The sequence below is a fragment of the Pristiophorus japonicus genome, chromosome 1, assembly GCF_044704955.1.
Source record: "Pristiophorus japonicus isolate sPriJap1 chromosome 1, sPriJap1.hap1, whole genome shotgun sequence".
Classification (NCBI taxonomy): domain Eukaryota; kingdom Metazoa; phylum Chordata; class Chondrichthyes; family Pristiophoridae; genus Pristiophorus; species Pristiophorus japonicus.
This window is the reverse complement of record NC_091977.1, coordinates 269,607,144-269,619,509: the sequence shown is the minus strand read 5'-3', so window position 1 is coordinate 269,619,509 and position 12,366 is coordinate 269,607,144. Positions and strand designations below refer to the sequence as shown.

At 44.2% G+C, this 12,366-nt stretch overlaps 1 protein-coding gene across 2 annotated transcripts in view; it reads left to right on the top strand.

Annotated features, from left to right (window-relative positions):
• ric1 (RIC1 homolog, RAB6A GEF complex partner 1) overlaps positions 1 to 12,366 on the top strand; it is a 266,797-nt gene that overhangs the window by 146,438 nt on the left and 107,993 nt on the right. For both annotated transcript variants that reach the window (XM_070888453.1, XM_070888452.1), the window contains exon 5: positions 267 to 409. In XM_070888453.1, coding sequence (XP_070744554.1) covers positions 267 to 409 — 143 coding nt within the window. The remainder of the gene's footprint in view (positions 1 to 266; positions 410 to 12,366) is intronic.

Here is a 12,366-nt window from a genome sequence, read left to right as displayed (position 1 = left end):
TGTGTAAAAGTGTTGTAGAATACTGAAATCTATAAAATATTGCATTTTCACCACCAGGGAGAATGCCTTTGACTTTGCTTCTGTTTAACCATGGGCAATGTCGACAGACAACAATCAGCAACACGGACTTCTTTTAATGTAGAAATATTTAGAATTGGGTTGTCTGTCTTTCTGCTGGTAATAAACCTGGGCAAATTCCACTTCGATTTTATTATAATGGATTAAGGTTTCCATACTAATTATGTTTTCACTCTTACGTTTTTCAGTTTGCAGTCGATGCAAGATGACTTGGTAATCGCCACTAATGATGGGATACTCCATCTTATTCACTGGGATGGCTTGACGAATGGAAGGAAAGCCATTAATCTTTGTTCAGTTCCATTTTCTGTAGACCTGCAGTCTTCAAGAGGTAAGGTTTTCCTCTTTAGTCAGTCTGAACTGTCCTAAAATTCAGCTAGAAAAACTACAACCTGAGTATTTAAACTTATGGAATATGCCTTATAATTAGCAATTCAGTGGTGGGTTGGGGAGGAATCATTATGTACAATCCCAAACATTGTGTGTGACTGACACCTGATGGTCCAGCCATTATGTCATCCCATTTGCATAGTGGGGACTCAGCTAAGGACTCTCTCTCTCACACAAGAATTTGGAGCAGGAGTCGGCCATTAGGCTCCACTAAGCCTGCTCTGCCATTTAATAAGATCATGGCTGATCTGATCCTGGCCTCAGCTTCTCTTCCCTTCCCGCTCTCCATAACCCTTCATTTCCTTAGTGATCAGAATTATGTCGATCTCCACCTTAAATATATTCAATTAACACGCCTCCACAGCTCTCTGGGCAGAGAATTCTACAGATTTACAACTGAGAAGAAATTCATCCTCATCTCAGTTCTAATTGGGCGACCCCTTATTACATAGAAACATAGAAAATAGGTGCAGAAGTTGGCCATTCAGTCCTTCGAGCCTGCACCGCCATTCAATGGCTGAACATGCACCTTCAGTACCCCATTCCTACTTTCTCGCCATACCCCTTGATCTCCCTAGTAGTAAGGACTACATCTAACATCTTTTTGAATATATTTAGTGAATTGGCCTCAACAACTTTCTGTGGTAGAGAATTCCACAGATTCACCACTCTCTGGGTGAAGAAGTTTCTCCTCATCTCGGTCCTAAATGGCTTACCCCTTATCCTTAGACTGTGACCCCTGGTTCTGGGCTTTCCCAACATTGGGAACATTCTTCCTGCATCTAACCTGTCTAAACCCGTCAGAATTTTAAACGTTTCTATGAGGTCCCCTCTCATTCTTCTGAACTCCAGTGAATACAAGCCCAGTTGATCCAGCTTTCTTGATAGGTCAGTCCCGCCATCCCGGGAATCAGTCTGGTGAACCTTCGCTGCACTCCCTCAATAGCAAGAATGTCCTTCCTCAAGTTAGGAGACCAAAACTGTACACAATACTCCAGGTGTGGCCTCGCCAAGGCCCTGTACAACTGTAGTAACACCTCCCTGCCCCTGTACTCAAATCCCCTCGCTATGAAGGCCAACATGCCATTTGCTTTCTTAACCGCCTGCTGTACCTGCATGCCAACCTTCAATGATTGATGTACCATGACACCCAGGTCTCGTTGCACCTCCCCTTTTCCTAATCTGTCACCATTCAGATAATAGTCTGTCTCTCTGTTTTTACCACCAAAGTGGATAACCTCACATTTATCCACATTATACTTCATCTGCCATGCATTTGCCCACTCACCGAACCTATCCAAGTCACTCTGCAGCCTCATAGCATCCTCCTCGCAACTGACACTGCCACCCAACTTAGTGTCATCTGCAAATTTGGAGAAACTACATTTAATCCCCTCGTCTAAATCATTAATGTACAATGTAAACAGCTGGGGCCCCAGCACAGAACCTTGCGGTACCCCACGAGTCACTGCCTGCCATTCTGAAAAGTACCCATTCACTCCTCCTCTTTGCTTCCTGTCTGCCAACCAGTTCTCAATCCACGTCAGCACACTACCCCCCCAATCCCATGTGCTTTAACTTTGCACATTAATCTCTTTTGTGTGGGACCTTGTCGAAAGTATTCTGAAAGTCCAAATACACCACATCAACTGGTTCTCCTTGTCCACTCTACTGGAAACATCCTCAAAAAATTCCAGAAGATTTGTCAAGCATGATTTTCCTTTCACAAATCCATGCTGACTTGGACCTATCATGTCACCTCTTTCCAAATGCGCTGCTGTGACATCCTTAATAATTGATTCCATCATTTTACCCACTACCGATGTCAGGCTGACCAGTCTATAATTCCGTGTTTTCTCTCTCCCTCCTTTTTTAAAAAGTGGGGTGACATTGGCTACCCTCCACTCCATGGGAACTGATCCAGAGTCGATGGAATGTTGGAAAATGACTGTCAATGCATCCGCTATTTCCAAGACCACCTCCTTAAGTACTCTGGGATGCAGTCCATCAGGCCCTGGGGATTTATCGGCCTTCAATCCCATCAATTTCCCCAACACAATTTCCCGACTAATAAGGATTTCCCTCAGTTCCTCCTCCTTATTAGACCCTCTGACCTCTTTTATATCCGGAAGGTTGTTTGTGTCCTCCTTAGTGAATACCGTACTTGTTCAATTGGTCTGCCATTTCTTTGTTCCCCGTTATGACTTCCCCTGATTCTGACTGCAGGGGACCTACGTTTGTCTTTACTAACCTTTTTCTCTTTACATATCTATAGAAGCTTTTGCAGTCCGTCTCAATGTTCCCTGCAAGCTTCCTCTCTTACTCTATTTTCCCTGCCCTAATCAAATCCTTTGTCCTCCTCTGCTGAGTTCTACATTTCTCCCAGTCCTCAGGTTCGCTGCTATTTCTGGCCAATTTGTATGGCACTTTCTTGGCTTTTAATACTATCCCTGATTTCCCTTGATAGCCACGGTAGAGCTACCTTCCCTTTTTAATTTTTACGCCAGACAGGGATGTACATCTCTGTCCTGTGACAGTTGGAACTGGTGCTCTCCACTCTCTCGTCCTGTGACAGTTGGAACTGGTGCTCTCCACTCTCCTGTTGGTGTAGGAGGGAGGGCTTTCGTTTCCTGAACAATTCGGTCTGCTTCTGGGGTACTTGGGACCTGTACAAGTCGGACAGGTTACACCTCAACAGAGACGGGACCAATGTTCTCGCGGGTGTTTTTGGATAGTACGGTTGGGTGGGCTTTAAACTAGCTTGGCAGGGGATGGGAACCCAGGAGAGGGCTCTGAGCTAGTTAGAGTGGGTGAGAGCTCCGATGAACAGAACCCCAAGAAAGAATGCAAAAGGCAGGAGGCAACAGAGCAGAGTAGCACTGGGGTAAGTGTAAACCACAAGGTGATAGGAAGGGACAATATGTCTGAATATAAAAGGGCTGCAGGAGGTGTCAAAACTAAAAATCATGGTTTAAAAACTAGTATTAAAACACTTTACCTAAACGCACGCAGCATTCGAAACAAAGTAAATGAGTTGACGGCACAAATCATTACAAATGGGTATGATTTGGTGGCCATTACTAAAATGTGGTTGCAGGGTGGCCAAGACTGGGAATTAAACATACAGGGGTATCTGACAATTCGGAAAGATAGACAAGAAGGGAAAGGAGGTGGGGTAGCTCTGTTAATAAAGGATAATATCAGGGCAGTTGTGAGAGACGATATTGGCTCTAATGAACAAAATGTTGAATCATTGTGGGTGGAGATTAGAGATAGTAAGGGGAAAAAGTCACTGGTGGGCGTAGTTTATCGGCCCCCAAATAATAACTTCACGGCGGGACGGACAATAATCAGGGGAATAATGGAGGCATGTGAAAAAGGAACGGCAGTAATCATGGGGGATTTTAACCAACATATCGATTGGTCAAATCAAATTGCATGGGGTAGCCTTGAGGAGGAATTCATAGAATGCGTACGGGATTGTTTCTTAGAACAGTATGTTACAGAACCTACAAGGGAGCAAGCTATCTTCGACCTGGTCCTGTGTAATGAGACAGGAATAATAAACGATCTCCGAGTAAAAGATCCTCTCGGAATGAGTGATCACAGTATGGTTGAATTTGTGATTGAGGGTGAGGAAGTAGTGTCTCAAATGAGCGTACTATGCTTAAACAAAAGGAACTACAGTGGGATGAGGGCAGAATTGGCGAAAGTAGACTGGGAACACAGACTAAACAGTGGCACAATTGAGGAGCAGTGGAGGACTTTTAAGGAGCTCTTTCATAGTGCTCAACAAAAATATATTCCAGTGAAAAAGGGCGGTAAGAGAAGGGATAACCAGCCATGGATAACCAAGGAAATAAAGGAGAGTATCAAATTAAAAACCAATGAGTATAAGGTGGCCAAGGTTAGTGGGAAACTAGAAAATTGGGAAAATTTTAAACGACAGCAAAGAATGACTAAGAAAGCAATAAAGAAAGGAAAGATAGATCACGAAAGTAAACTTGCGCAAAACATAAAAACAGATCGTAAAAGCTTTTACTGATATATAAAACTTAAAAGAGTGACTGAAGTAAATGTTGGTCCCTTCGAAGATGAGAAGGGGGATTTAATAATGGGAAATGTGGAAATGGCTGAGTGGCTGAGACCTTAAATAATTATTTTGCTTTGGTCTTCACAGTGGAAGTCACAAAAGCCATGCCAAAAATTGCTGATCACGGGAATGTGGGAAGGGAGGACCTTGAGACAATCACTATCACGAGGGGGGTAGTGCTGGACAGGCTAATGGGACTCAAGGTAGACAGGTCCCCTGGTCCTGATGAAATGCATCTCAAGGTATTAAAAGAGATGGCGGAAGTTATAGCAGATGCATTCGTTATAATCTACCAAAATTCTCTGGACTCTGGGGAGGTACCATCTGATTGGAAAGCAGCTAATGTAACGCCTCTATTTAAAAAAAAAAAGGAGGCAGACAAAAGGCAGGTAACTATAGGTCGGTTAGTTTAACATCAGTAATGGGGAAAATACAAAGCTATCATTAAGGAAGAAATAGCGGGATATCTAGATAGCAATAGTGCAATCAAGCAGACGCAACATGGATTCATGAAGGGGAAATCATGTTTAATTTACTGGAATTCTTTGAGGATATAACGAGCATGGTGGATAGAGGTGTACCGATGGATGTGGTGTATTTAGATTTCCAAAAGGCATTCGATAAGGTGCCACACAAAAGGTTACTGCAGAAGATAAAGGTATGTGGAGTCAGAGGAATTGTATTAGCATGGATAGAGAATTGGCTGGCTAACAGAAAGCAGAGAGTCGGGATAAATGGGTCCTTTTCGGGTTGGAAATCGGTGGTCAGTGGTGTGCCACAGGGATCGGTGCTGGGACCACAACTGTTTACAATATACATAGATGACCTGGAAGAGGGGACAGAGTGTAGTGTAACAAAATTTGCAGATGACACAAAGATTAGTGGGAAAGCGGGTTGTGTAGAGGACACAAAGGCTGCAGAGATTTAGATAGGCTAAGTGAATGGGCTAAGGTTTGGCAGATGGAATACAATGTCAGAAAATGTGAGGTCATCCACCTTGGGGGAAAAAAAAACAGTAAAAGGGAATATTATTTGAATGGGGAGAAATTACAACATGCTGCGGTGCAGAGGGACCTGGGGGTGAATCCCAAAAAGTTAGTTTGCAGGTGCAGCAGGTAATCAGGAAGGCGAATGGAATGTTGACCTTCACTGCGAGAGAGATGGAGTATAAAAGCAGGGAGGTCCTGCTGCAACTGTACAGGGTATTGGTGAGGCCGCACCTGGAGTACTGCGTGTAGTTTTGGTCACCTTACTTAAGGAAGGATATACTAGCTTTAGAGGGGGTACAGAGACGATTCACTAGACTGATTCCGGAGATGAGGGGGTTACCTTATGATAGATTGAGTAGACTGGGTCTTTACTCGTTGGAGTTCAGAAGGATGAGGGGTGATCTTATAGAAATATTTAAAATAATGAAAGGGATAGACAAGATCGAGGCAGAGAGGTTGTTTCCACTGGTCAGGGAGACTCGAACTAGGGGACACAGCCTCAAAATACCGGGGAGCCAATTTAAAACTGAGTTGAGAAGGAATTTCTTCTCCCAGAGGGTTGTGAATCTGTGGAATTCTCTGCCCAAGGAAGCAGTTGAGGCTAGCTCATTGAATGTATTCAAATCACAGATGGATTGATTTTTAACCAATAAGGGAATTAAGGGTTACGGGGAGAGGGCGGGTAAGTGGAGCTGAGTCCACGGCCAGATCAGCCATGATCTTGTTGAATGGCGGAGCAGGCTCGAGGGGCTGGATGGCCTACTCCTGTCTGTTCCTAATTCTTCTGTTCTTATGTTCTTACGGCTAAGGGGATCAAGGGCCATGGAGAGAAAGCAAGAAATGGGTACTGAGGGAACGATCAGCCATGATCTTATTGAATGGCGGTGCAGGCTCGAAGGGTGGAATGGCCTACTCCTGCACCTATTTTCTCTGTTTCTATGTTTCTATGCGTTCTCTAAATGTCTGCCGTTGCCCATTCACTGCCAACCCCTTAAGTATAATTCGCCAATCTATCCTAGCCAATTCACGGCTCATACCTTCAAAGTTACCCTTCTTTAAGTTCTGGACCATAGTCTCTGAATTAACTGTTTCACTCTCCATCCTAATGTAGAATTCCATCATATTATGGTCACTCTTCCCCAAGGGGCCTTGCATAACGAGATTGCTAATTAATTCTCTCTCATTTCACAACACCCAGTCTACGATAGCCTCCCCCCTAGTTGGTTCCTTGACATATTGGTCTAGAAAACCATCCCTTATGCACTCCAGGAAATCCTCCTCCACCATATTGCTTCTAGTTTGGTTAGCCCATTCTATATGCATATTAAAGTCACCCATGATAACTGAGGCACCTTTATTGCATGCACCCCTAATTTCCTGTTTGATGCCCTCCCCAACATCACTACTACTGTTTGGAGGTCTGTACACAACTTCCAATAATGGTTTTTGTCCTTTGGTGTTCTGCAGCTCTACCCATATAGATTCCACATCATCCAAGCTAATGTCTTTCCTAACTATTGTATTAATCTCCTCTTTAACCAGCAATGCTACTCTACCTCCTTTTTCTTTTATTCTATCCTTCCTGAATGTTGAATACCCTTGGATGTTGAGTTCCCAGCCCTGATCATCCTCGAGCCCTTGAATACCTTTTTCTTCAACTATTCCCCCTAGTTCTGGATTCCCCCACGAATGGAAACATCCTCTCTGCATCTACCTTGTCGAGCCCCCTCAGTATCTTATGTTTCAATAAAATCACACCTCATTCTTCTAAACTCCAATGAGTAGAAGCCCAACTTACTCATCCGTTCTTCATAAGTCAACCCCCTCATCTCCGGAATCAACCTAGTGAACCTTCTCTGAACTGCCTCCAATGCAAGTATATCCTTAAATAAGCAGACCAAAACTGTACACAGTACTCTAGGTGTGACCTCACCAATACCCGATACAGTTGTAGCAGGACTTCCCTGCTTTTATACCCCATCCCTCTTGCAATAAAGGCCAAAATTCCATTTGCTGCCTTGATTACTTGCTATGCCTGCATACTAACTTTGTGTTTCATGCACAAGGACCCCCAAGTCCCTCTGAACTGCAGCATTTTGTAGTTTCTCTCCATTTAAATAATTTGCTTTTCTATTTTTCCTGCCAAAATGGATAATCTCTCACTTTCCTACATTATACTCCACCTGCCAAATGTTTGCCTACTCACTTAGCCTGTCTATATCCCTTTGCAGATTTTGTGTGTTCTCGCAACTTGCTTTCCCACCCATCTTTGTATCATCAGCAAACCTGGCTACGTTATACTCTGTCCCTTTATCCAAATCATAAATATAGATTGTAAATAGTTGAGGCCCCAGCACCGATCCCTGTGGCACCCCACTAGTTACTGTTTGCCAACCGGAAAATAACCCATTAATCCCCACTTTCTCTTTTCTTTTAGTTAGCCAATCCGTTATCCATGCTAATATATTACTGCCAACCCCTTGAGGTCTTGTCTTGTGCAGTAACATTTTATGTGGCACCTTGTCAAATGCCTTTTGGAAATCCAAAGACACCACATCCACTGGTTCCCCCTTATGCACCTTGCTCGTTACATCCTCAAAGAACTCCAGCAAATTTGTCAAACATGATTTCCCTTTCATAAAACCGTACTGACTCTGCTGACGAGAATGATCTGTATTCTAGCAGCAGCAAGACGCAGCCTGTTTTAAAAGCTTAGACCAACTGAGCTAGTGAAATGAGCCTTTGTTTAGAAAACCAGTAAATTGTATCTATTATTTTCCATAACCAAGGAGTATAGGAAACTGATTATTCTCACTGAAAACTGTATACTGTTCATTTGTTTTAATGCAAAATAAACCAATTGATTTTTTGAAATTGTCTTATCTGGGTAAAGTGCTATTTCAGTCTACCTTCCTATTTATAGAAAGATGCATGTTCCTGCATGTGTCCTACTTCAGTAGCCAATATATGGAGTAAAGGTTCTCTGTTACAATCCCTGTTATCATCCAAGTAGATATTGGACAGAAAAAGGCGCAGAGCAGGCAAGGTCCACTTACAGGAGTGATGCTATACAAGAAAGATTATCCAGCACAAAAAAACCCCAAATTGTGACCTCTTGAGACGGGCTCAACTAGCTGCACCTTCTCCAACCCCATTTGATTTATACTGTCCAGGTTCACCAGATAGTCAGATGCTTAGCACATGACAGTCCGCCCTGACCAGTGCTGCCCACTTATTGTGGGGTTTTTAATTACTGAATCTAGCGTTACAGAAGTACAAGTCTACTTTAAAGACAACTATACAAATGCAAGTTGCCATCTCAGTTGAAAACTTATAGTTCAACTTTTCAGTTGCTCAGTATTGGTTATTCAAAATATCTTTCATTAAAGTGGTACAAATGTCTAAATTTGCCCAAATGTAAACACGAAGCCTAGTGTGGACTCCAGGACATGAGATCCTCTTACCAACTCTATTTGCAGGACCTGTCGCTACCATTTCTCCCCAAAATCTCAGCAAACTGACGTAATCTAAAGCACAGACTTTCAAAAGTGCTCAATGGGAATATCCACATCTTCTAACATTTAATCAAATTGAAATTTATCATTTCAACGTTGCGAGCATTGAACATACAGAATGCTCGTAGACACCTCCTTGGAACAACAGCTCAATGTGGCAAGTTGGTATTCATTAAATGTGGGCTTTTGATTGTATCTGCATAAAGTGGTGGTAGCCGCCCCGCAATTAGAGTAATTGAAATTTACAACATGGAAGGAGGCCATTTCGGCCCATCGGGTCCAGGTCGGCCGACTAAGAGCTATCCAGCCTAGTCCCACTTTCCAGCTCTTGGTCCTGTAGGTTACGGCACTTTAAGTATCTTTTAAATGTGGTGAGGGTTCCTACCTCTACCCCCTTTTTCAGCAGTGAGTTCCAGACCCTCACCACCCTCTGGGTGAAGAAATTTCCCCTCCACTAAACCTCCCCCCAATTGCTTTCAATCTATGCCCACTGGTTGTTGACCCCTCTGCCAAGGGAAACGGGTCCTTCCTATCCACTCTATCCAGGCCCTCATAATTTTATACACCTCAATCGGGTCTCCCCTCAACCTCCTCTGTTCCAAAGAAAACAGACACAGCATCTCCAATCTTTTCTCATAGCCAAAATTCTCCAGTCCAGACAACATTCTTGTAAGTCTTCTCTGCAACCTTTTCAGTGCAATTTCCTGTAATGTGGTGACCAGAACTGCACACTGTACTCCAGCTGCGGCCTAACCAGTGTTTTATACAGTTCAAGCATAACCTTGTTGCTCTTGTATTGCATGCCTCAACTAATAAAGGCAAGCATTCCATATGCCTGCTCAACAGTCTGGGATACATTTCTTCCGGGCCTGAGGATTTATCCACTTTCAAAGCTGCTAAGCCCTTTAATACTTCCTCTCTCTCTCTATGTTTATCTCGTCTAATATTTCACACTCTTCCTCACTTACTGCAAAGTCTGCATCGCCCCTCTCTTTTGTGCAAACTGTGATGCAAAGTATTCATTTAAGAATCCTACGCACATCTTCCGCCTCCACACACAGATTTACTTTATGGTCTTTAATAGTCCCCACTCTTTTCCCAGTGGTCTGCGCAACCAGGATATCCCTCAACCAACATCACCAACAATAGATTATCTGGTCACTTATCACACTGCTGTGTTTCCTTACATTCATCATCATCATAGGCAGTCCCTCGAATCGAGAATGACTTGCTTCCACGTCAAGAAGTTCACAGGTGTTTCAATGAAGGGCCTAATATTCCAGGTCCCGAACTAAATCTTGAAGAATGGAAGATGCGTGTGCGTGGATTTTTGTAACGCGTGGTGGCCGTTGCACACCAGCCACCACACGGGCTTGACGGTGCTTAGTCCAGTAGCAAGGATTAACCAAGATGACTGGAGACCGGCTCTGCTGCATGGACCTAGTGCGTGCACATATCACAGTGTGGGCTGGCTCGTGCTGCCTCTGGGCCCTCGCCTTTCCTGGGCCCCAAACTCTCTCCTCTCCTGGGCCACGCTCATGTCCCTCTGTAATATCTCGCCTCTCCTTCGCCCCGACCTAGCCGCTCCTGCTGTACCTGCCCACGCTCCAATCACCGACCTGGACCTTGATGACGTCTCTCTTCACTGCCGTTGCTCTCCTGCTCCAGCACTTGCTGCTCCCTGGAGTGGTATGCTGCCACGCTGCTCCTTTCGCTACCCGGCCTGCTCCGATGGTGCTCCTTGTAAAAGGCAGGATGTGGAAGATCTTCTAATCAGGAAATCGAAATTCAACACAAATGGTGTCAATGCTCAGAACCTCCAACTGGTGGAATCAATGTTATGGAGTATGCTGTGTATCCACATGGTGGTCAGAAGGGTGATGGCAATGTAACAGGGAATGGTAGCACTGGTTATGTTACTAGACTAGTTATCCAGAGGCCTGGACTAATGATCTGGAGACATGAGTTCAAAGCCTACCAAAGCTGGGGAATTTATATTCAGATTAAATTAATCTGGAATAAAAAGCTAGCTTCAGTCATGGTGACCATGAACCAACCTGGTTCACTCATGTCCTTTAGGGAAGGAAATCTGCCATCCTTACCAGGTGTAGCCTATGTGACTCCAGACCCACAAAAGTGTGGTTGACTCTCAACTGCCCTCTGGCTTACTAGGCCATTTCAATCAGTTGTACTAAACCACGACAAAGAACAGCAGTTCAAGGCGGCGGCTCACCACCACCTTCTCGAGGCAATTGGGGATGGGCAATAAATGCAACGCCCACATTCCAATCAATACATTTTTTTTTAAACTCACATTTTTGATGTTCAACTGCACGGCTCACTATCACTCACATCTGGGATTCAGTAATCCAAAGTCTCAATGGGTAGGGTGGTCCTGAACCTACAGGTAGCAAGATATCTATCTATGCTGGGTTAGTAGCCTGAATAAATTCCAGCAGTACTCCTGCATACATATGGGGTTCCCCATGCCTTGGCTCTTCTCAACTTATGCACAACATATTACAAAGTATTTACAGTATAGAAACAGGCCATTCGGCCAAACAGACCCATGCTCCACACGAGCCTCCTCCCACCCTTCAAACCCCATCGACATATCCTTCTATTCCTTTCTCACTCACTTGCTTCCCCTTGAATGCCATTAGCCTCAACTACTACTTGTTGTAGCGAGTTCCACATTCTCTAACCACTCTCTGGGTAAAGAAACATAGAAACATAGAAAATAGGTGCAGGAGTAGGCCATTCGACCCTTCAAGCCTTCACCGCCATTCAATATGATTATGGCTGATCATTCAACCTCAGTACCCCATCCCAGCCTTCTCTCCATACCCCCTGATCCCTTTAGCCACAAGGGCCACATCTAACCCCCTTTTGAATATGTCCAACGAACTGGACTCAACAACTTTCTGTGGCAGAGAATTCCACAGGTTCACAACTCTGGTGGCATTGTGAGCGGTGAGGAGGATGCTAAGAGGTTGCAGGGAGACTTGGACAGGTGAGGTGAATGGGCAAATGCATAGCAGATGCAGTATAATGTGGATGAATGTGAGGTTATCCACTTTGGTGGCAAAAACAGGAAGACAGAATATAATCTGAATGGTGACAGATTAGTAAGCGGGGAGGTGCAATGAGACCTGGGTGTCATGGAACATCAGTCACTGAAGGTAGGCATGCAGTTACAGCAGGCAGTAAAGAAAGCAAATGGCATGCTGGCCTTCATAGCTAGGGGATTTGAGTATAGGAGCAGGGAGGTCTTGCTGCAGTTGAAGGTTTCTCCTCATCT